Raw genomic sequence first — 25,167 nt, 5'->3', positions numbered from 1 at the left:
ACTATCAAGTTCCCAGTTTTCCAAAAATCTAATTTTCTTTCACTTGAAAACTCCAGTTTTATCATTGGCAATGAAGCCTGCAAGCTATTTTCCTTGCATTGACAGGCTCACTCGCCTCTGAATAACCAGCTAGTTCGCACGCAACTCAAACATTCACGTAGGTACTTTTCCTGGAGGCAGCTTCTGGTCCAGCACAGCCTAGCAGCTATGGGCTATGCAAGGAGGTCTGACTGAAGGACAGCCACGACTTGCTTCTCTTCCCTGGTGCTGGCACAGCGAACATCTTCCCCATCAGGCTCATCCTGGGAGAACACCTGGTTTTCCCTCCGTTTAAAGTGTGTGTGTGTGTGTGTGTGTGTGTGTGTGTGTGTGTGTGTGTGTGTGTGAATAAAAACTTTTAACCACGAATGCAGTGGTTCCCAAACTCATCTGCACATTTGAAATCATCTGGAAAGCTTCCCAAATTACTAATGTCTGTGTCCCGCCACCAAAAATTATGAGTTTGGGGATGGCCTGAGCCAAAGGGTTTCAAAAAGATGCCCAGGTGATTCTAAAGTGCACACAAATTTGAAAACCACTCTACCAGTCCCTATTTATTAAAAAGAATGGAACCATCCTGTAGGTAGAATTCACACCTCTCCCATGGGCAGACGGCACCAGAGCACTTGGATAGCCAGCCCAGCCACGGGAGCCCCAAGTTCCATCTCTGTCAAGCAGACCTTCTTGGACAGATCTTAAAGGAGTAGACAATCTGTTGCTTACTAGTGGGCCATGGTTTGCTTTTCTAAGCATCTAGAAGGCCTTTATATTTGCTTAATATATTTTATTTTAATTTTTTTTAATTTTATTTTAGTTAGTTAATATACAGTGCAGTATTGGCCACAGAAGTTGAATTCGGTGATTCACCACTTACACACAACACCCAGTGCTCATCACAGCAAGTGCCCTTCTTAAGACTCATCACCCATCTAGCACACCTCCCACCCCACTCTCTCCATCAACCCTCAGTTTGCTCTCTCTCGTTAAGAGTCTCTTGTGGTTTGTTTCCCTTTCATTCCCCCATCCTCCCCTTATGTTCATCTGTTTCCTTTCTTTTTTTTTTTAATGTTTATTTATTTTGAGACAGTGTGTGTGTGTGCAAGCAGGGGAGGTGCAGAGAGAGGGAGAGAGAGAATCCCACACAGGCTCCATGCTGTCAGCACAGAGCCCGATATGGGGCTCGAACCCACAAACAGTGGGATCATGACCTGAGCTGAAACGAAAAGTTGGACGCTTAACCTGCCAAGCCACCCAAGTACCCCTCATCTGTTTGGTTTCTTAAATTCCACATATGAGTGAAATCATATATTTGTCTTTCTCTGACTGACTGACTTCACTTAGCATAATACATTCTAACTCCAGCCACATCATTACAAATGGCAAGACTTCATTTTTTTGGTGGCTGAATATATTGTGTAGTGTGTGTGTGTGTTTGTGTGTGTGTCTGGGTGTGTACCCATAGTTTGACTATTGTGGACAGTGCTGCTGTAAACAGTGGGGTACATGTACCCCCTTTGAAGCTGTATTTTTGTATCCTTTGGGTAAATACCTAATAATGCAATTGCTGGATCACAGAGTAGTTCTATTTTTAGTTGTTTTTGTTTGTTTGTTTCGTTTTTTGTTTTTGGAACCTCCATACTCTTCTCCAGATTGGCTGCATCAGTTTTCATTCCCACCAACAGTGCAAGACTGTTCCCCTGTCGCCACATCCTCGCCAACACCTGTTCTTTCTTGAGTTAATTGTAGCCATTCTGACAGGCGTAAGTAAGGTGGTTCCTCGTCATGGTTTTGATTTGTACTTCCCTGACTGTGCGTGATGTTGAGCATATTTTCACGTGTCTCTTAGCCATCTGGATGTCTTCTTTGGAACATTGTCTATTCATACCTTCTATCTATCTATAACTGGGTTGTTTGTTTTTTGGGGTGTTGAGTCTAATAAGTTCTTTATAGGTTTTTGATACGAACGCTTTATCAGATACGCCATTTGCAAATATCTTCTCCCATGACGCAGGCTGCCTTTTAGTTTTGTTGTTTCCTTTGCTGTGGAGAAGCTTTTTATCTTGACGAGGTCCCAATAGTTCATGTTTGCTTTCGTTTCCCTTGCCTTCAGCTAATAAGAAGTTACTCCAGCCAAGGTCAAAGAGGTTGCTGCCCGTGTTCTTCTCTAGGATTTTGATAGTTTCCTGTCTCACATTTAGGTCGTTCATCCATTTTGAATTTGTTTTTGTGTATGGTGGAAGAAAGTGGTCCAGTTTCATTCTTTTGCGTGTTGCTGTCTCGTTTTCCCAACACCATTTGTGGAAGAGACTTTTTTTCACGGAATGTTCTTTCCTGCTTTGTCAAAGATAAATTGACCATGTAGTTGTGGGTCCATTTCTGGGTTTTCTATTCTGTTCCATTAATGTGTGTGTCTGTTTTTGTGCCAGTACCATATTGTCTTGATGATTACAACTTTGTAATACAGCTTGAAATCCGGACTTGTGATGCCTCTAGTTTTGTTTTTCTTGTTCAGGATTGCTTGGGCTGTTCGGGGTCTTTTGTGGTTCCACACAAATTTTCGGATTGTTTGTTCTAGCTCTGCGAAGAATGCTGGTGGTATAGGGATTGCATTAAATACGTAGATTGCTTTGGGTGGTATCCACATTTTAACAATATTTGTTCTTCCTATCCATGAGCATGGAATGTTTTTCCATTTCTTTGTGTTCTCTTCAATTTCTTTCGTAAGTCTTCTATAGTTTTCAGAGTATAGGTCTTTTTCCTCTTTAGTTAGATTTATTCCTATTGTTTTTGGTGTGACCACAAACGGGACTGACTCCTTGATTTCTTTTTCTGCCACTTCATTATTGGTGTATAGAAATGCAGCAGATTTCTGCACGTTGATTTCATATCCTATGACTTCACTGAGTTCACATATCAGTTCTAGCATTTTTTTTTAATCACGTTGATTAAAATTAAGGAATTGAAACGAGTCTTTCGGGTTTTCTCCATAGGGTCTCATGTCATCTGCACATAGTGAACGTTTGACTTCTTCTTTGCCGATTTGTATGCCCTTTATGTCTCTTGCTGAGGCTAAGACTTCCAGTACTATGTTAGATAGCAATGGTGAGAATGGGCCGTATTTGCCTTAAAATTTAAAATAGAACTAGGTTGCCATTTTTTTCCCCTCTTGGACATTCCATGAAACGATCTTAGCGAGGTCGTTGAGCCATTGCCAGAAAGAGACTGCTGAACTAAAGAAAATGCAGTGGAAATGCCATTTTTTATTTTGTAAAGAAAGAGGCCATTTGGTGCTCTGTACTTCTGTGCACGTATTTCAGCAAAAGAATCTCTTCAGAAGCTGTTCTTAACAGAGGCCTCAAGGAGGCTGAAATATTGGCCCATATGACTTCCTTTTAGTCAACGTAAAGGAATTTATAGGCACACAGTTCAGCAATTTGCACAGCTTCACGGTCTGCAAAGCTGTTTTTATTCTGGTCGCATTCACGTCAGCTGATCTGTAGCCCAATGTCATTTCTGCGGCGAGGGCTCGCAGAACTTCAGCCTTAGCCTGGGAAAGGCTTATATTCCGGTATAAAAGGTTACAAGGATTGAGTGGGACAGAAAATGATTCTTCAGTTTTCTTCACCTGGTTGTTTTAAGGCGAGTGGCATTTTGGGTGCCTTTCTGTTTTGGCCTGGAGTCGTTCCGGTGATAAGGTGAAAAATCCTGTACGTCGTTCTTCTGTTGTACGTAGTCAGCTTTATACCGGAAAGCGGATCATTTCTCGAGTCTTTTTGCAGGCTTTTTTTTTTTTTTTTTTTTTTTTAATTCACTTGCCTGAGCCCCAACCGGTAGGTATAGTAAGAGGCCGGGCTCAGGCAGCAGTGAAGAAGACTCCCTCCTGGCTTTAAAGGTGTTAATCCACTGGTGGACACGGACAAGTGAGCAGGTGAGCACAGCTCAGCGGGGAGGGAAGGAAGGGCTCGCATTTCAGAGTGACTCATGGATGAGGCTCTTGGCAGTGGTTCAGGGCCACGAGATCCAAAACCTCTACTCTATAGCTAAGACCATGGGGCCCAGAGGGGTTTCCTGTGGCCCCAGCTAGCCACTTGCGGACGCCTGGGTCCCCACTTGCTTTCTCGTCCCTGGCCGAACGCTCGTGTCCTACGCTAGCTCTCTTCCGTGGATTGTTGTCCAGCAGGATGCCGATGTGTCATACTTCCTGCGCCTTCCTGCCCCAGCTTCCCGAATTCCTTCCACATCCAGCTACGAGTGAATCAAGTGAATCGTGTGAATCGTGAGATCGTGTGAATCGGAGAGCCCCGTGTGCGTTCCCGCTGGGTGAGATCGCTGTGGACATGATGTGTGCGGCTCGGGGAGCAGGAAGCCAAGGACAGCAGGCTTGTCACGTATCCCGGGATACCACCGTTCCCATTCCGGCTGCTGAGGTTTATCGTCACACGCCTCTGTTTCCTCCTGGTGGTCTCCCAACGAGCATAAATACGTGGACAGATAGCCTGGCCTTTATCTTTGCCGCAGGACCTACCCTGTGCCTTCTCAGACTTTGAAAAATAAATTACCAGCGGGGCGCCTGCGTGGCTCAGTCGGTTGGGCAGCCAACGCCGGCTCAGGTCATGATCTCACGGTTCGTGGGTTCAAGCCCCGCATCGGGCTCTGTGCTGACGGCTCGGAGCCTGGAGCCTGCTTCGGATTCTGTGTCTCCCTCTCTCTCTGCCCCTCCCCCACTCACGGTCTGTCTCAAAAATAAATAAACATGAAAAAGAATTAAATAAAAATTAATTAATAGCATAACTATATATGTACATACACGTCACCTATCTCACATTACTTTTAGATACAGCACTGGGGACAGAGTAGCTGAAAACCTACCTTGGGCCTCAGGACTGCTGTCCGCACCACAGAGTAATTAAGAATTAGCAGTTGAGCGATGGGGCTTATGATGCTCTAAAAGGATTTCTCGGGTGGCCACATGCTGAGGCATTTGATTGCCAAATCGCAAACTGTAGGCCCCCTGGGTGGTTGTGGTGGCTGTGGCAGCTTTAAACAATAAAATGAGTTGCAATCAACCACAGCGTCAAGATTAAAAATATTTCCCTTGTTTCCTGGAGCGTTGGGAGTCCACTTCTTTCTAAGGGTCCTTTTCACTCACATCCGTGATGGCCCCGAGGAACGTGCCAAGCGGCAGGTAGAGCGCCACTTGCTGGCGTGGGAGTGAGTGTGGCCACGGAACACAGGAGTGAGTTGGGGAGCGTCACACGGGAACTTGGCCTCCGCTTCCCTCACCAGAAAAGTAAGAATCATGATTTCGCGATGCCTGCTGTGCGTCCCCGATCTCAAAATCGAGTGCGTTTAGGGCGCTGTCTGCCCTTGTCGCGGCCCTGTCCGTGTCAGCAGCTCCCCACCTGACACCACGTCCAGATTCGCTTCTTGGTGCCCCTGCCCGACAAAGCGGCCTCGGCGGCAAGCGGGCTGATGGGCTTAGCGCCTACGTTTCCTCGCCTGACTGCCCTGCTGATTCGCCACCCCGTTACACCACGCATGTGTCTCTCTCTCCGCTCCTTCTTCCCTGTCTGGGACAATCCCAGAGGGTGGACCTTGGCGTCAGACCCCCGGCTCCCATCCCACTAGCTCGGGATCTCTGACGAGTTGCTTTTCGTCCTCTCTTGTCCACCCATAAAGTGTTTGATGGCTGGAGAAACGGAACGGGGTCGTGTCAGTCATGTGATGGATGGCAGTCACTTCACGCAAGTTAGCGTCAGCATTGTTCGCCTCCATGGCTGGTGATCGCATGTCACTATCTGACGGGTCGTATTCGTGGGACCATTTTATTTTTTAAAAATACTTACTTTGAGAGAGAAGACACGCGCGCGTGCAGGGGAGAGGCAGAGAGAGAATCCCAAGCAGGCTCAGTGCTGTCAGCGCAGAGCCCCACGTGGGGTTCCATCTCACCAACCGCGAGATCATGACCTGAGCCATGACCCGAGCGCAGATCAAGAGTCGGATGCTTAAGGCTTAACTGACTGAGCCACCCAGGCGCCCCCGTGGAACTACTTTCGAATCCAAAAGTGTCAGGTCTGACTCCGTAGCACGTTAGACGTCACGACTGCCCACCTTCAGCAGTAGAGAGACAAAAAGTATTAAAAAATCAGTATTTAAAAAAGTATTAACATCAGCAAAAGAATTACGTATCTCTTCCCCTTTCTGTTCTCTTGGTTTGTTTTATAGTCTACTGTTTTTCGTAAGTCGAGCATGATAACTACCAGGAGGATGTGCCTTATTTCGCAAATCAGGTTACATAGTGTGCGCACTCAGAAGGAGAGGGAGAGATGAAAAGCTTCTAATCCCGGCCTCAATCAGTCCGAGTCTGTCTCATAGCAGATTCTCTAGAAATCCGCCTTTCCCCCGGCTTGCAGCAACCTTCGTCACAGCTTCTGCGCGGACGGCTTTGCAAGCGAAGCAAAGCCCGTCACTTTCAGAGTTTGCCGGAGGGAGGATGCTGGATCTTAAGCCTGAAGTGCTGTCGTGGGTACTCTCCAGTGGACTTGTAACCAGTCTCATTATATTTAGGGTTTTATATCCATTTATATCGTTAGCGCCTTAAATCGGCTCTTCCCACGCCAGCTAGGATAGCTTTCTAAAACCCAAAACGAAAGCAGCCAGCCAGGGTGAGACCACTGACGTTGGACGGATCACAGCTGCAGACAGGGAAGCAGCCGCCCCATCCCGTGGCCTCTCCGGTCCCCAACCCCAGCAGCGTGTCTTGGGACACAGCCAGGGACGTAGGCGGTGCAGAAACATCGAGCAGCCGCGCCCCAGGCGCAGGCCTTATATACCCCAGTGCGGATGTGAAAAACCCTGGAATGGTTGGCCCCTAATGCCAGCTCATCGTGTCATGTCAAATACACGAAAAAGCGGCACCAAGAGAGAGCTGAGACGCCAGATGGAGAGATGGGTGAAATGAATTTTCAAATGGGACGAATGAGAAAAGAGTCGTTTTCTAAAGGGTTAACATACAGACCACGAGCGGAGAATTTCAAAGGAAAAAGTTATGTCTTACTACACCATGATCCTGGCTAATAGCTTTTCAAGACTTTGAGAAAAATAACTCTACACGCGCACTTAAATTTTTTTAAAGGAAAAACGTTATGCCTTACTGCACCATGATCCTGGCTGATAGCTTTTCAAAACTTTGAGAGAAAAATAACTGCGGGCAGAGAATTTCAAAACTGGGACAGACTTCAGAAGCCACCTACATACCCCGGCCCTCCGTGTTCTATCTGAAAAGCATCTGCAGAGCTCACAGAATTTAGGAAATGCAAATTATAAGCTCAGAGGGATACCCCGTAGCCCATTGACCACCCCCCGCCCCCCCACCCCACACCAGTGGGGGACTGAGATGTTCTGGAAAGGGAAACTTCCGGGTGTAGAAATACCAAACCTTTGCAGTTCTACCCATCTTTGCGAAAATTTCTATAAAATGTCATTAAGCTTTTCTTGCTGGCTCAGGTGGTTGGGTTTTTTTGTTTTTTTTTTTCCTTCTTTTAATTTTTTTTTTTTCCATTGAGAAACATCAGGTAGCCCACTCTGTTCGTGATTAACTTATTATCCCCGGTGATTTGAGGCTTCAGGAGGTTCTCCTGAGTCACCATCAAGGAGAATTCCCTGCTAAATTAACGGATGTGAGTGTGGCATGCACCCCCTTTTCACAGAGAATGAAGAAGAATAATGTCGGTCCACATTCCCTGTTTAAAACCCTTGAATCCTGATAAGTTTCTAAATTTAGATGTTTTCCCATTTTAGCAAGGTACTTGAGCACATCCAGTGTGCATGACGAACACCCCCAGGGGTGCTCGTTCAACACGTTATCCCGTCTGCCCCCAAACTTCTGAATGCTTCTACTAAATGGGATCAAGACTAGACATAAATAGCCCAGTGTCCAGTTAGGCCAGGTTTTCGGCATCATAGAAAGAACTTGATTTTCAGAGGTTTTAACACTTGGGAATTGTGGATGAGAAATTATAGACCCATAGGTAATATGCACTGAAGATTTACCGTGTGCCAGGCAGGTACTGTGCTAAGTGCTTTATGCATTGTCTCAGTAAGTCCTCCCAATAGGTGGATATTTCTGTCACTCCCCTTTGCAAATGGGGAAAACGGATGCACAGAGGAGTTAAGTAATTTGCGCACGGTCACACGGCTAGTTAGCAGAGCTAGGATATAAAGCAGCGCTGACATTTACCAAGCGCTTGTTACACATTAGGTACTCTTCTAAGCACTCTCCATGTTCTCACTCTCGGGATCTGCAGTCATTTCCCACACTTAACAGGCACGAGGCGGTAGGGAGATCACATGACACGCCCAAGGTTCAGTCGGATAGATGGTAAGATTTCAGAGCATGTGTGCTCAGCGGGTACCGTGTTGTATGCACGCGTAGCAATAAAGCACCGGGCTGTGAGGTTCAGCAAAACGAGTTACATACACCCTGGAGGCTGGGGCAGCTCTCTCCGTGTAGATTTCCTCAAATGTCAGGAACACTGTTGCACTCCTTACACCCTGATGTCCTCACTGCACATGTTACAATGTCTTCATGTGGAATCACTTACTATGCCAGCTGTGAATGGGGCGCCTGGGTAGCTCAGTTGGTTGAGCGTCCGACCTCTGCTCAGGTCATGATCTCAGCGTTCGCAGCGTTTGTGGGTTCGAGCCCCACATCGGACTCTGTGCTGACAGCTCGGAGCCTGGAACCTGCTTCAGATTCTATGTCTCCCTCTCTCTCTGCCCCTCCTCCACTCTCTGTCTCTCTCTGTCAAAAGTAAATAAACATTAAAAATAAAAAATAGCTGTGAAGGCCAGTTTTCTTGTGGACTTGACCCTAGAAAGCCCTGTCATTCTCTGAACAGCCCTTCTGGGCGCTGTGTTGAGTCAGTGGGTCCCACAAGCAGCTGGAAGCTAGGAACTGTCCCCTCCGGCTCGGCCCCCACTCTCTCGGTGGGAACCTGCGTGTCCCTAGCTGAAGAGCTGTGCTCATCTCCGGCAAGCCCGTGGGGGTGGAGATGGCCTTACGTGGAAGACAGCAAAACCAAGCAGAATTCACCAGGGTTACCAAAGGTTTTGTTTTGATATCCTGGGTCATTGTCCCATCTGGCAGTGCTGGCCTTTTCGCCTTGGTCTAATCCCGAGAAGAGCTGACCGGTTTTATCGGCACTGGCCTGGCACGCTCCACTGAACGTAGCCCAGAATTTTCCAGAGCCAGCCGTCTGTAGCCCCCCATATGCAAGAGACCCATGCGGTCCACTTAGACGAGTGACCCCGCTCCTGCCGGAAGCACTGGGCACTCTCAGCTTGTCGCTTGTCACCCGCCACCTTGAGGGGCCGCTTTCTCCCGCAGTCTGGCCGCTTTGGTGACACCAGCGTGTCGTACTCTTCCACATCTTTCCCGAGTTTGCAGGGGTTCAGGTTTCTGCTCCGGAACGGTGCCTGAAGTTAGACCCTCTGGTGCCACGGAGGTCCAAGCAGGGTGGCCTATCGTCGATGCCTCCTTATTGCTCAGGGCTGTGGCTCCAGGACAGGGCAGGTGGCTGCGCCTCGGGACTCCTGAGGTAGCGTCATGCTGGCTGGTGTGCTCTTTCTGGAAGCTCCGTGAAGCCCCACGGGGCCACCGGGAGCCACGTGGTGTTCTACCCCCCCGTGCTTCGGAGCTGGTTTTCCTTTCCCCGTTGTCACTGCCTTTCTTCTTTGCCCCTCAGCTCATGTCCTGTGGCTTCTAAACTCCGGCGCTAACCAGAGAAACAACCCCCCCCCCCATTGTTGCCGCCTCCAAGGGTTCCCACCGCCCCTGCCGCGCTCCTCTCTGCCTGCATTTCCTTTTCCCCCTGTTCTAGTTCTTTCCCTCGACACTTCTGGCCTGAGCATTAGCCCCGCCTGGCCCGACGAGTGCCCACACCACCTTTGATTCTTGTCAGGTATTTTCTCTGTCCGCGTTGGGCTCAAGAGCTGTTCATTTGCCACAGGAGACGTTTCCTTTTCTTTTTCCCCCACCTGTCATTTCACTTCCGGATTCGATGCCCTTCTGGTTGCTTGAGGTGGTCTGACCTCCCTGTAAGTGGCAATAGGTTGATGTCTGCTTCTCTTTTCACCGATGGCGGGGGGGGGGGGGGGGGGGGGGGGGGGGTGCTGAGCTACAGGGTCACTCCAGTGGGGTGCCCGTAGATTGAGTTTGAAGTCATCGTGTGGGCTTCTCTTTGAATCGGTTTCCTACAAACATGGGAGATGATAGAATCTTGCATTCATTTTTGTTTAGTACCAGCCGCTGTGAGAAACGTGATGGGGGGGAGGGGATCAGCATCCTAAAATAGCCCATCACGTGGCAGACAGCTCAAGGCCAAGAGAAATATGCAGGCTCTCACCTGCGGGGGGGGGGGGGGGGGGTTCTTCTCCAAAATGAGAGATTTAGTACACGTGAAAAGGAAAACAAAGACTGCAGTGTATACGTAAGCCTGTCAACTAGTAATTTAATTAGCTACATCTTGTCTCTTGGGTGAACTTGAATCACGAGCTACTTCAGTGTACCCGGAGCAGAAATTGACCCAGAGGGTGGGCCTGTGTGAGGTGCTCCCCACGAGAACACAGAGTAGCGTCCTAATGTGGCAAGTGTGAGAGATGTTTGTTTTTAAAGGTAAAAAGCGATTAGTGCATTTGTATGGATTCTTTGCGCAATTTTTATTTCCAGGACAGAGCATTTGGCTCCAGTACTCAAGACACGGCAAGGCATACTTTTCTGTTGCCCAAGAGGGACTTCTTTTTACTCTTTGGTAATGAAAACCAAGCCCTGATAAATGCAGCTCGCCGTGCAGATTAGAGTCAAATCAGGCGTTGATCATTCAAGGGGAAAAGACTGAGTGGTTCCGTTCTTTCACCGTGTGGCCCCTGTGTCGCAGGGGGAAAGTGAGTCCCAGGGAGAAGAGGGGGCCGAAGCGTTCCGATGGGGTCCGGCCGGCCGTCTCCGAATTCCAAGCGTCTTGCCTTTTCCCCCTGGTGCTCCGAGTTTACACTAGGTGGCATGCAAGGAAAGCCGAACCAATTCAGAAACTCGCTTGCGTGTTCACAGAACCCCTCGGCCCGAGCTGCGATCGGCGGGCGCGGCGTCGGCGCGGGCTGCGCGGACTGACGCTGTTGTGTTTTTCCCTCCCCAGGATGAAGTGCCCCCTCGCCGGCGCGAATAAGAGATTTCTGATTAACACGATTAAGAACACGCTGCCCTCCCACAAAGAGCAGGACCCTGAGCCGAAAGAGGCCACGAAGGCACCTGCGAAAAGCCAGAGCCGGAAGGAAGAGCACCGCAAGGGGCACCGAGGCCACCCTTACAAGCCCCGCTCCCAGGGCCGGGGCGCGCGCGGCCCCTCGCCCCCGCGGAAGCGGAGCAGCCCGGAGAGGGGCCCGGCGAGGGGCCTGGCGAGGGGCCCGGGAAGGGGCCCGTCGAGGTACGAGAAGCGGTCCGACAAGCGGTGAGGCCGGGACCGCGCGGCCGGTGCCTCCGGGACTGGGGCTTGTGCGGACGCGGGGTTGGGGCACGGGCCTCGGGCTGGAGTGGTTTTTAGCGCCGGTCCTTTGCGGCGGCGACACGGCTGTCCGCGCCCGGGGACTCGTCTGCAGGCGGCGCGGCAGGTTTCGGCTACCGCGGCAGCGCCCCGCGCACGCGTGTGGTTTCTGTTCTCTCTCGTCCGCCAGTTGGTTTCGAAATAAACCTGAAACGGAAACAAAGTTCCCCGAGATGGTTACGACTGGTTCCAGGGTTGTTTGTTTCATGTGTTCCAATCGTGGTCATTTCTCAAGTTTTCTCCAAAAAACAAAAACAAAAACCACTTGTAAATCCTAAACGTTATCTTGCTGGAGGCTGAATTTCAGAGGCAGAAGCCAGCCGGCCAGGAACCGTGCTTAGGCCGAGGTGTGGCCCTTGGAAGGGCTGGAAATGTACCAGGAAGAAACGCAGCGAGAGACTCCTTGTCGGTTTCCTTTTCCTGCGAGCGAGCCGTGGGGAGGGTGCCCACAGGGCTTTGGGTTTGGTGTTCTGTACCAAAAGCCAGAAGGGGGGAAACGTGGCTCTGTCGCTGCCTTGTGCGTTCTCAGACTCATTCCCCAGATGAACCACCTTTCCATAGTCAGTTTTGGGGGCAACGTGTGCGTTCTAAGCGGTGCTTTCAAAAGAACCCTCAAAGGTTAAAGTTAAATTATTCAGTGCTGTGTCTTCTTGAGCTAAACACCTACATTACCACCCTCAGTAGAGTTGTTTCCGAAACCTTAATTTTAAATAAAAGTGTGTTTACAACGCCTTTTTCTGGTTTCGGTGTTGTTTTCTTGCTTTTTGTTTTGTTCCGTATCAGGGTGTCTCCCAAAGGAACGTACAATTACAGACTTTGCAAACCCGCGTCCTTCCTTTCATACTCAGGAAAATGCCACGAAGTCCCGTCTTCCCCAGCCCACAAAAGGAAGAAGAATCTGTCTGTCTGGTCCCCTCGCAGTTTTCCATAGCGCCTGACCTTATGCCTGGCTGCTCTCAGATAATCACCCGCCACAGCCTGTTCCCTGCTTCCTGGCAGCCAAGAAAAGCCCTTTCTCAGGGTCAGAAAGGAGCACATCCGAAAAGTTAGCTTTGGGGTGTTTATAGAGAAACTAGACTAGACCGAGTGCTGCTTCCCCAGCGAGCCACCGGCCACATCCTCAGTCTGCTCCGAGCTAAAAGCGCAGGAGGGACAAACCCAAGGCCTCGCTTGACCCTCCCGCCTCCCACCAGAGACCCCAGGGCCTCATCCTATGACTTTGTAGCGACACAGCGGCACACGTTGCTTTCAGGACTTTATCCAAACCGACTTCTGCATTCGCTTACATTATTTGTGCTAAATTTGCAGTGTTTTCTATTTAAATGCCAGAAATAGCATAGCGTTGTGAGTTTTTGAAAAATCTTGTTATAATTGAGTAAAATAAAGTTGTATTGTTTCAACTGTCTACGTTCTCCGTATTTAGAGCAAACTGCCAGGTTCTTGTTCTTTAGAAGAAGATGGTTATAACGAGCACATTCTAACACAGGAAGGCTCGTTAGCCTAACCATACTGAACCTTTCTTATTAAACTGTGTTCCAGGATGAGTCTTCTACAGAATTACCTTCCCTTTAAAAGGAATTGTTCCCAGGGGCACCAGGGTGGCTCAGTTGGTTGAACTTCAGAGTCCTGGTTTCAGCTCAGGTCGTGATCTCACCATGCGTGAGAGCAAGCACCCCTCGGAGTCCACACTGACAGTACAGAGCCTGCTTAGGATTCTCTCTCTCCCTCTCTCTGCCTCTCCCCCATCCGCGTGCTCCTTTCTCGCAAAATAAATAAACATTTAAAAAAAAAAAAAAAGGAATTGTTCCACCTCCGAAAATGTTATTAGAATCTTTAAAACTTAAGAGCAGCCATGGTTTCCTGTATAGAAATGTCAAGAGCAAATTGATCTGTTCCTGTTCCATATCTGGACCGTGGATGTCAGCAGAAGCGATTGGTCCTGAGATGTCACACACACCAGCCACCTCCTACTTCTCCGCTTACCACCGCCCCCCCACCCCGACCCCGGAGAGCCTCCTCCGCCCCGGATACTGTCTGCTCTCCAGTATAATTGTATGTGGAACTCACAAAGCCCAGCAGAGGAGTTCTAGGAGTTGAGTCTGAGCCTGCCTCTGCAGCTGGCTGGCTGGGGGGAGGGCCCTACCTGGTCACTTCCCTTCATCGTCCGCATCTGTACACTAAGATGTTGGGACTGAGTCCCCAATTAAGTAGAGACAGAAGGACCAAGTGTTAGCCCTAAGTTTTCATGCCTCCACTAGGAAGCCGCAAGACTTGAGCACAAGTGCGACTTCGCAGAGTTCATTTTCTGTTTTCGTTGCTTTAGGAAATGCGGTCTCGGAGACATGTGAACCAAAAGTGACGGTCTCGGCCATGGCCACTGACCTGCTAGTGTCAGTCCTCCCAAATGGCCCACACGTCCTGGGAGAGGGAGCCAGAGCGGGTGGTTTTTCTTCGAGCAGGCTGAGAATGCTAAAGGACATTTCCTCAGGTCAGATTCTGGAAGGATCGGTGGGGTCTGGAAGGTGGCTGTGGAGTTTTGAATTTTCCCGTTTGTTTGTTTCAGGAGGGGCGAGGCGGGGGTACAGAACTGCCTCAAATCTCCTGGGAGAATTTATCATTCCTTCGCTGATGATCGATGTGACTTAGCGTGTCACTCACATTTTTATATCGTAATGACATAATCTCCGCCACTCCAGAGGTCCTGCCGTTGTCTTCAGATCCTAAAGAGTAGCTGGCTCATAGTCAGTGCTTGTTTAATAGGCCATGAGGTGAATCCCTGATGAAGGGAAGCCTCACACTCTCTCAAGGAATGTTAAACTTGTAAATATTGTCACCAGGAGGAACTGATCGGCTAAACTATGTGGACAGTAACACTGTATCACCCGTGGGCCAAACTTGTCAGGCTTTTTCCCCCAGCTTTGCTGAGATACAGTTAACATATAACATTGTGTCAGTGTAGAATGTAAAATATGGTGATTTGTCATAAGTAAACATTGTGAAATGATTACAAGGTTACTTAGCATGTACATTACCTCACGGTTATCCATTTGTGTGTGTGTGTGTGTGTGTGTGTGTGTGTGTGTGTGTGTGTAGCGAGAACGTTTAAGATAAGCTTCTATCTGGGTCCAAGGAAGGTGCTCTGCCCCATTCTGTAACTAAGGAAACAGGACAGGGTAAACAGTTTGCCCCGGTCACGTCACGGATCTGGGAAGGGGCCGAGAGGCTGGCTGTCTGAAGCCAGGACTGTCTGAATCTACAAACCTACATTCTTTTCCTGTACGTTATGCCAAACCCTATCTGAACTCAGCTCTCTCCAAACACAGGACTGGGATGTCTCGGTGTGTAATGGGCCAATGAGTCCCAACTTGAGAGCCTGAAGAGCTTAAATAACTCACGCATTTGATTGGTTAAAATGGACTCCTGGCGGCCTGAATGCCCAAGCCCCACCCAAGGAACACGTGTCCTGGGCCAGCATTTACTGCAGGCCGGCCGAGCCGTCTAATCCACGAGGAAAACTTAGTTCTCTGGTTAAATGGTTATATGGCAGCTGACGGGAATATCGAAGGGGAATTACACTCCCACGTGAAGCAAAGATTTTAGGTTATTTCATATCCAGCCCCTCCTTTTTTCCATCCACAAGAATAGCAAGACTTGGGAGTTAAGAAATCTTACGCTTCAAGGCCTCTTTGGTACCTTACATAACACCCCATCACCCAGGGAGCGTCAGCAGGTCTTGGAATAAGCCCCGCCCTCATCGGAGAAGGCTAGTTTGCCGAACGTTCTGTTTTGAAAAGGCTGCTAAGAGACATGCACTCACGCACACGGGGACACGGAAAGAAGTGAATTATTTAACTATTATTAATATTTAATTATTTAATACTTATTTTATAATGTAAATTATTTAATCTACATTAAAACCGCCAACAGGACACAGTAAGCAGAATTCAGGGGAATTTTATAACTAAGTCGTTTCTATTTGGGTCACCACGCTATCAATCTCAGTAGAAGGCCCTGGGCATTATCATGAAAAGGCCAATAATAAACAGATTTGGGTGCATCGTCAATTACTTGAGCTATTTGTCCCATCCGTCTAGCCCTATAGCTCTCACCTTTGGTTTTCCTAACACGAAATTCCCTGTGTGCAACATGAACCCTATAAATATACCTTATGAAATACCCAAGAAACATCTTTCTCCACCAGCCAGATGGATAGCTCGCCCTCAGCGCTTGTCTGCTATCCTTCATAGATGGTTTTTTTCTCATTCGCTCCCCGGGCGTGTGGTTCCTTCGAGATGAACTAGTATATACCGCCCAGTTACAAGCCTCTATTTACTCCCAAGTTACAGGCCTGTCAGTCAGGGAGGATAGTCTTTCAAAGGTCAGTGTGGATTTTCAAACAAAAAACTGCAAGCCTGGTTTTTAATCCTATATCCTACGTGGAGAGCAAGCCGTCCATTTGCTCGCTCACTCACTCTGTCCGTAAGAGAGCGAAGCAAATGGGACCAGCACACGCTGGGCCCAGATTGGAGCAATTTAGCTCCCGGCCTCAAAGTCTTCTATAAGCCATGGTCGTATCCACCACATTTAAAGGTAGAGGGCATTCCTGAAGCTCACTGTTTGCTTCTCCAAATTTGTCTGGCCCTGCCCGCAGGCATTCCAATTTTCTACATTTGGGAAGCGGTCCGTGGTGGTTCATTAGCACAAAAGCAGCACAAAAGCTTTCAGTTTCAATGTTTTTTTGAAGTCAAAATTTTCACTGTGACAAGTTCTAAAAATACGTATGTGTCTAGTGAACCTCAAAACTATGTGTGTGAATCTCAAACATAAGCACAGAAGACAATATGTCATATATGGCCAGATCACATAAAACTACTAGAAACACACTAAGAATATGCTTTAAAAAAGTTATCAATAGATGGAATGTTCACAGAAAATACAAACATCCAGGGGCGCCTGGGCAGCTCCGTCGGTTAAGCATCTATTGATGTCAGCTCACGTCGTAGTCTCATGGTTCACGAGATCGAGCCCCACGCTGGGGGCTGACAGCACGGAGCCTGCTTTGGATTCTCTCTCTCTCCCTCTCTCTCTTCCCCTCCTCTGGTGTCTCTCTCTCTCTCTCTCGAAAATAAATAAATGAACATTTTTTCAGAAGAAAATACAAACATCCGGTAAGCACATGAAAAATGTTCAACTCACCAATAAATTAAAAAATGCAAACTAAAAGGATTTTTTTCTTTTTCAAAATAGCTGGGCTTCTTAAAAAGTAATTCTGCTAACCAGAGTATGTTGATACAAATACTCTCGAAAAACAATTAGCAAGAGGGTAAAATGACTCTGTATTTCCAGGACTCACTGAAATGGTCTTCATTGACAAAGAAATGCTGCTTCTAAAAGCCACATACTGAGATTTCCATCCAATTTAGTATGTATCTTTAGGTATTTGCTGAAACTATCCTCAATTAGTTGTCTTTTTGTTCTTGCCTTTGTTTTAATAACACTGTTATAGAACCATATTGACAAACACAGCAATAATATCAATGTAAAAAATGTAGATAACAAAGCTCTTTCCTTACATGTTAATTACATTCATTTTCCCATGTTGCCTTGTAGTCAGTCCCGTCCATTCGTTATAAGGTTGGGATGTTCTTTTGCAGGATGGGGTACCTGCTGTGAATTAGTGACCAATGAATTACTCTTTCTCTCATAAAAGGTCTGGACACCAAAAGGTCTGGAAACCACTAGGAAGATGTGGCAAACCTCAAAGTTAAAACGAATGATTCACTCTCAGAAACGGGTGTTCCCCAGCCCTAAATCTCTGAGTTCCACAGCTCTGTTTTAGTACCCAGGGGAGAACCAGTACGACCAGGGGTCATAATAGTGGTTCCACTGAATCGGAAGTTAAGACGGCCCTATGCGAGGTCTGCCTCTTCTCAGCTGGAACCGCTGAACTGGGAATTTGATCATGACTATGAAAAGGAAACTGACATCATATCTTGGGAACTGGAGGAAGCTGAAGAGAAATCCTGGTACACCTCTGTGCACGATCATGTTTAGGCATAAAGGTTGGTGGAAGGTGACCGAAGCTTTAAACAGCCATGGCCAGATAGGCCAGACACACGCCTAGTCCGTATGACACACGCCTCTGGGTGAGTGAGAACATGGCATCGGTAACGTCTGTGACTTTGTGTATTGGCGAGCTGAGTGCAAGCTGGATCTTGGTGCCATTCACACCCTCCGCTGGGAGCCGCTGTGTGGGTGACATCACCCACCAGATGAAGAATCAAAGATTATTCCTTGAGTTTTCTGTCTCTTTCTTCTTCCTTTCCCTCTTACGATTGAATATAATGTCTTGGTTCTCGGTGTGATTTATCCTTGAGTCTCCAGCAGTGAGTGAACACTGAGACAGGGCAGGAAGTAAAGCGAAATGGGCTGGAGATCCTGGAGCCCTCTGGCCCCACGACCTCACTTCCAGAAGCAGTGACTGGGGGTGACACTGCTGGTTCTCCCACCAGTGAAGAAGAGAGTTTGCTTGTAGGACAGTTACACCGGGAGAGACTGGGACACTTTGGGAACGGTGAATGTATGCACAACCCAGGGGAGGACCGAAAGGACTTTCTCTGCCCATCACTTCTCCCCAGTCTTCGCTTTGTGACAGATTCTACCCCAGCCACAGGGGTGGGCGTATGAGCAATGCTGGGCCGATCAGACAAACTACTTCAACTCTGAAGCCAGAAAGGATTCATCCATGTGTGGCTGGAGTGTTGCAGGAGTTCCTATGACCAGCAGAGAGAGCTTGTTATGAGGCCAGAAAGTGGCGGGCCGGGGTGGGGGTGGGGGGGGGGTGGGGGGGGGCGGTGAATAAAAGAAGAGGGGCGGGACAGCAGGAATAGGAGCACTGGCAGTCTAAGGCACTTGCTTCTGAATCTTACCTAAGCCTTCAAGACCTGCTTGAACTTGACCCCCATATTAACACTTTTGAAACTGGGGTGTTGCTTCACATGCCCAAATGTTTGACCTTGGGATGACATCCAGTTCATAACAGGCAGTTCAGGTCATAGGGTCACTTGGGATTATAGGAGCAGTGTTTTGTCTCTACCCAGACCCAGCTGCAATCCGGAAGCCTTTTCTCAACAGGAGGGTAGCTGTTTGCCCAGGGCAGTGTGGCTCTTCTCCTAAACACTGTGACCTGGACTGTAATTCTCCCATTTGAGTTTGCCCCAGGCTTCACAGAGCATCTCCATTTGCTACAGACGCACTGAATATCATTGGATTCGCTAGATCGTAAGGCCTGAGGATAATCCACACTGCAGCCTGAAACAGCTAGGAAGCCTTCTCTTGCTGTTGGTACCACTCAGACTTGCTAGCTTTACAGATTTCTCAATGAGTGGGTAGGGAAGCACACTCAAATATGGTAGAGTAGGGCACTACATAATTACTTGTTCCAAGGCTAGGCACCTCTACGTGAAAGGAGTGCTATTGAAAATTACATCAAGGCAGCAGGCGTAAACTTGGATTGTTCCAGGCAAATAAGTCACTCTAGATATATCTTGCCTCCATGACTCAAAGAAGCCCACAAAGCATTTTTTTACTGTTTTATTTATTTTTAAGACAGAGAGACAGAGCATGAGCAGGGGAGGGGCAGAGAGAGAGGGAGACACAGAATCCGAAGCCGGCTCCAGGCTCCGAGCCGTCAGCCCAGAGCCCGACGCGGGGCTCGAACTCGCGAACTGTGAGGTCACGACCTGAGCCCTAAGCTAAATGGTGCTCTGAATCCACCAAAGTTTAAAGACAAGACTCAAAAGGGTCACATTGTTTCCAAGCAAATTAGTAGCATTCCAGGACAAAGTTCAAGAATGATTATAGGAATACAAAGATAAGTAGCACCACCAGGCAAAATTCACAATGTCTGGCACCAAAGAAAAAATCAACAGACATTCAAAGAAGCGGAAAAATACAAGCCGTTATGAGGAGAAAAATGAACCCACAGGAAATGACCTAGAGATGTGAGAGGTGATAGAATAGTAGCTAAGGACAGTAAATGTTATTCCATATGTTCACGAAACTGTAGAAAAGACTGAACATGTGAGAAAAATGATTGAAAAAGGACAGAGCATCATTCAGCTCTGAGATAAATTCAAGTGGCCAAATACACTTGTATTTAAAATTCTCAAAGATGTTGGGGCGCCTGGGTGGCTCAGTTGGTTGAGCGTCCGACTTCGGCTCAGGTCATGATCTCGCAGTTCGTGGGCTCGAGTGCCGCGTCGGCCGGGCTCTGTGCTGACGGCTCGGAGCCTGGAGCCTGCTTCCGATCCTGTGTCTCCCTCTCTCTCTCTGCCCCTCCCCTGCTCACACTCTGTCTCTGTCTCTCTCTCAAAAATAAATAAACATTTAAAAAAATGTTAATCCTCAAAGACGGTGATGGATAGAGAAAAATATATGAACACATACTGTCCACAAAATTTCCAAATATAATGAAAATTATAAACACATGGACATAAGACAGTCAATGAACTCGAAGCATTAAAAAAAAAAAAAAGGGAAGAAAACCACCCGAAAGCACATCAAAATCAAACTGCTTTAAACCAATGATGAAGACATAATGTCAAAAGCAGCCCCTCCCGCAAAAGACACAGTACGTTCAGGGAAGCACATATAAAGTTCAAAGCATATCTCATCCAGAAACAAAGCCAGAAGGCAGCGAAACATCTCTGAAATACAGAAAGGAAAAAAAAACAATCGTCAAACTAGAATTCTTTACCCAGGTAAAATATCTTTCAAAAATGAAAGAACCTTGCCAATACCCTCATCCTCTTGTCCTCAGGGAGCCACCAGCTATGACCTTCCTTGCACACTGGGTCGTCCAGAGAGAGAGTTTCGCAAGCATGGAGTCAGAGGCCCCTGCTACAGCTGTCATCTCCATGAGTCCCTTTTGAGCCCATGTAAGAGAAAAGAACTGAGCAGCGTCAGGATGAGGCACTGGGGTTTCGATTCTTTTACACACTTTTGGCACTTTTTTGTTACAATAGTTATACACGGTTGATATTTTAGGAGAGTGCACAAAAAGAAAAGAAAGGCATAAATTATGCTCTCCCCTTACTCTTACTTAATGGTGAAAGTCTGAATGCTCTCCTCAGTAAGATCAAGGATGCCTCTTTCACTCCTACTATTCAACGGTATCCTGGAGGGCCTAGCCAAGTGCAATAACTCAAGAAAAAATAAATAGCATTCGGATTGGAATGGAAGAATGAAAACTTTCTTGCTTTTTCAACTGACATGCTTTTCTACATAGAAAACCCTAGAGTGTCTAGAAAGAGCTACCAGAACCATTAAGCAAGTTTAGCAAGGAGGCAGGCTATAAAATGAGTATACAAAAATTAATTATATTCCTAATACTCACAACAATCAAAAGTAAAATTTTTAAAAATCTAAAAAACATCAAAAAATAAATAAAAGGAGAGGGATAAATCTGACAAAAGATGTGTGAGATCTGTACACTGAAATATTCAAAACATAGCTGAGAGAAATTAAAGATCTAAATAAGTGGAGATATGTTCGTGAATTGGAGGGTTCAATATTTTTTAGATATGTACTCCCAAAATGTGTTATATAAATCCAATGCAATTCCAATTAAAAAAAAAACAAAAAAACTAAGGGCGCCTGGGTGGCTCAGTCGGTTAAGTGTCCAACTCTCAGTTTCGGCTCAGGTCATGGCCTTACAGTTCATGGGTTCAAGCCCCACATCGGGTTCTACACTGATAGCACGGAGCCTGCTTGGAATTCTCTCTCTCTCTCTCTCTCTCTCTCTCTCTGCCCCTCCCCAGCTCATGCTGTCTCTGTCTCTCTCAAAATAAATAAATAAAAACTTTTAAAAATTATTTTAAAAAGCTAGCAGGATTTCCCCAGTGAAAATTATTTAATAAATAACTAAAGTCTCTAGAAGTGGTCGGAGGGCACAACAACAAGTAAAGAAACATTTTTTTAATCCACAAAAATTTGTTAAGACCAGTGAGAGCTTATAGTTTCTGAATCAAGACCACTCCCTTCCTCCTCCCTCCCAGCTCAGAAAGATAGAAACTCTACTCCAGACTGGTGCAGACAAGAACACAGGGCTTACTTTGCCCCCAGCTCCCAGCCAATAAGCTATTTTCCCAGGAGGAATAGAACGGCAGCATTTTTCAGCCTGTCCCAGCTACCTGTTGCTGAGACTAAGTTCTGAGCTAGTTGCCTGAGAGGTTGGGCTCCCTTCTCCTGCCTAGTCCCCTCCCACTGGTGGCACAGAGGCTCCACCTTGGGCATGTCACCACTGAGAATTCTGGGTTCCTGACTGCCCTCGCCCTGGTTCACAAGGCTGTGGTTCCATGCCAGGAAAGGCAAGCCAAGAAGATTTGAGGCCACTGTCCCCCCTCTACCTCATGCTCAGCTCCTAAAGTGGGAGCGTCATTCAGAGAGAAGTATACCAATGTCCCCACCCTAGCTCCAGAGTCCTGACTCAGAGATTTTGCCTAGAGGAAGAAGCAGGCCATCAAATAGATAGCTCCTAATCTCTTCCCAAAGAAACTGATTTTGGGGTGCCTGCGTGGTTCAGTTGGTTAAGCCCTCAACTCTTGATCTCAGCTCGGGTCTTCATCTCGGCGCCGTGAGTTCAAGTCCTACATTCAGTTCTGCGCTGGGTGTGAAGCCAGCTTTTTAAAAAGAAAGAAGGAAAGAAAGAAAGAAACTGACTTCATTTGCAGCGAAATATGGAGAAGTTCAAGGCTTAAGGTGCACTGAAAAATGATGGATGTTGTGTTGAAAGGAAATTGGAAAAACACCGTTAGGTTTGTTGCACATACGGGCTAAACTGAAGACTGCTGGTTTGCAGGAAAGAACCCCAGGGACAAGACAGCTGGGAGGAGCCCTTTTATTTTATCGAACACTGATTTCAGGAAGTATTCCTTCAGAGAAGCTGGAATTTGGTTGGTTTTGTCTGTGGAACAATTTATGTCCCAGAACGTTGTTGAAAACAATAGAATAATTATCCAACAATTTGTGGAACTTACCAGCTGAGTATGGTCAGGGGGAGAGACTCCCTGGCAAACCACTCTCATCCCAGGCTGCACACCAACATCGGAAGTTGAACACTGTGTGTGTGTGTGTGTGTGTGTGTGTGTGTGTGTGTGTATGTGTGTGTGTTGGTGAATAGACATCACTAAAGTAAAAGCTAGTCACTAAACAAATAAGCAAGCAAAATAACAATAACCAGCACTGAGTGGCAGGGGTGGGGGTGACCGGAACCCAAAATTGCTATTATAAATTATCTAAAATGTCCCCTTTCCAACAAAAAAAGTATGAGCCATACAGAGAAACAGGAGAATATGACTCATACACTGGGATAGACGCAGGCAACAGAAACTGCCCTTGAGAGTGACCAGATATTGGATTTAACAGACAAAGACTTCAAAGTAGCTATTATAAATATGTTCAAAGAACTAAAGGAAACCGTGGTTTACAAAATAAAGGGATTTTTATAAAGGAATTGTGACAATGTCACATCAAAGAGTCTCGATAAAGAAATAAATTACTTTCAAGGACTCAGACAAAAATTCTGGAGTTGAAAAGTATAATAACTGAAGTGAAAAATATGCTAGAGGATCTCAACTTCTTGCAGAAGGAAATATTAACAAACTCGAAGATAGGTTGATAGAGATTATGCAATACAAGGCACAGAGAGAAAAAAGAATGAAGAAAAATGAGTAGAGCCTCAGAGAAAGGTAGGATAGCATGAAGCAGATCAACAAACATGTAATAGAAACACCATCCTGAGAAACTTAACAGAAACCCATGGGGGAGGGGAAGGAAAAAAAAAAGAGGTTAGAGTGGAAGAGAGCCAAAGCATAAGAGACTCTTAAAAACTGAGAACAAACTGAGGGTTGATGGGAGGTGGGAGGGAGGGGAGGGGAGGTGATGGGCATTGAAGAGGGCATCTTTTGGGATGAGCACTGGGTGTTGTATGGAAACCAATTTGACAATAAATTTCATATATTAAAAAAAGAAACACCAGAAGAAGAGAAGAGGGAGAAAGGAAAAGAAAAAAAATATTTAAAGAAGTAATGGTTGAAAACTTCCTAATTTATTGACAAACAATAACCTACACATCCTGGAAGCTCAACAAATTCCAAGTAGGATAAACACAAAGAGATCCATAAACAGACAGTAAAAATACGGAAAGCTTAAATGCATGAGAGAATCTTGAAAGTAGCAACAGAAAAACAACTCGTCACTTATAAGAAACCCCAATAAGATTAATTTACTCCTCTTCAAAAGCAATGGAAGCCAGAAAGCAGTGGGCTAACATATTCAAAGTGCAAGGAAAAAATAACTGTTCGTCAAGAATCCTATATGTAGCAAAGCCATCTTTCAAAAATGAAGGCAAAATAAAGACATTACGAGATAAACAAAAAGTGAGAGAATCTGTTGCTCACAGACTCAACTGATAAGAAATATGAAAGGAAGTTTTTCAGGCTGAAAGTAAGTGACCCCAGATGGCAATTCAAATCTCATGAACAAACCAAGGGCACTGGTAAAAGCAATTTATGTAATTATGAAAGGCAGTAAAAGCGCCTATTTCTTCTCCTGTCTCCTCTTATTTGAAAAACAATTGTATAAAACAATGTGTATATAGGGGCACCTGGGTGGCTCAGCCGGTTAAGTGTCTGACTTCAGCTCAGGTCATGATCTCGCGGTCTGTGAATTCGAGCCCCTCGTCGGGCTCTGTGCTGACAGCTCAGAGCCTGGAGCCTGCTTCAGACATGTGTCTCCCTCTGTCTCTGCTCCTCCCCTGCTCATGCTCTGTCTCTCTCTCTGTCAAAAATAAATAAGCATTAAAAAATAAAAAAATAAAAAAACCAATGTATATGTAATGTATTGTTGGGACCATAACATATAGAAATATAGTCATTTTGCCAACAACAGCACGGAGAAGATAGGTGGAGGCAAAGCTGTATTGTACTAAAAAATGCCTCCAGATGATAACTTGAATCCATAAGAACACATGAGAAGAACCAGAAATAGTACATAAGGATGTTAATATAACAAAAGCATAAATATACACTTGTTTTCCTTTCTTCTCTCAGCTCTTTAAAAGTCATAAATATATAAAGTAATAACAACAGGTCTGTAACTCTCATGGATGTAATATTAATACAAAAATACCACAAAAGGGGGGAAAAGAGACGGACCTGATTCTCACTGGAATTAAGTTAGTAAAACTCTCAATCGGTTCTGTTCAATTAAGGTGTATATGGTAAGCCCTAAAGCAACTACAAAGGAAAATCTTGAAAAATACAGTGAACAAAAATCACTAAAGAAATTAAAAACAGATTCAGTGGAGAACGCGTCTTTTCAACAACTAGGTCTGATGTGAAACAATTAGATGTCAGTACATTAAGAAATCTTAAATTAAAAATATTGATCCTACCCAATGTTAGTGAGGAGGTGGCGTAATTGTAGCTCCCACACGTCGATCGCAGGGCTGTAAAATTGTACAGCTGCT

At 46.5% G+C, this 25,167-nt stretch overlaps 1 protein-coding gene across 1 annotated transcript in view; it reads left to right on the top strand.

Moving 5' to 3' along the window:
- Positions 1-12,368, top strand: part of LOC131487878 (protein POLR1D-like) — a 48,728-nt gene extending 36,360 nt beyond the window's left edge. Inside the window, exon 3 of the mRNA XM_058689054.1 lies at positions 11,232-12,368. Coding sequence (XP_058545037.1) covers positions 11,232-11,547 — 316 coding nt within the window. The 3' untranslated portion in view covers positions 11,548-12,368. The remainder of the gene's footprint in view (positions 1-11,231) is intronic.
- The last annotated feature ends 12,799 nt before the right edge of the window (positions 12,369-25,167 follow it).

This window comes from Neofelis nebulosa, chromosome 1 (genome assembly GCF_028018385.1).
Source record: "Neofelis nebulosa isolate mNeoNeb1 chromosome 1, mNeoNeb1.pri, whole genome shotgun sequence".
NCBI lineage: Eukaryota > Metazoa > Chordata > Mammalia > Carnivora > Felidae > Neofelis > Neofelis nebulosa.
The sequence above is the reverse complement of the archived record's forward strand: the minus strand, read 5'-3'. Positions and strand labels throughout refer to the sequence as shown.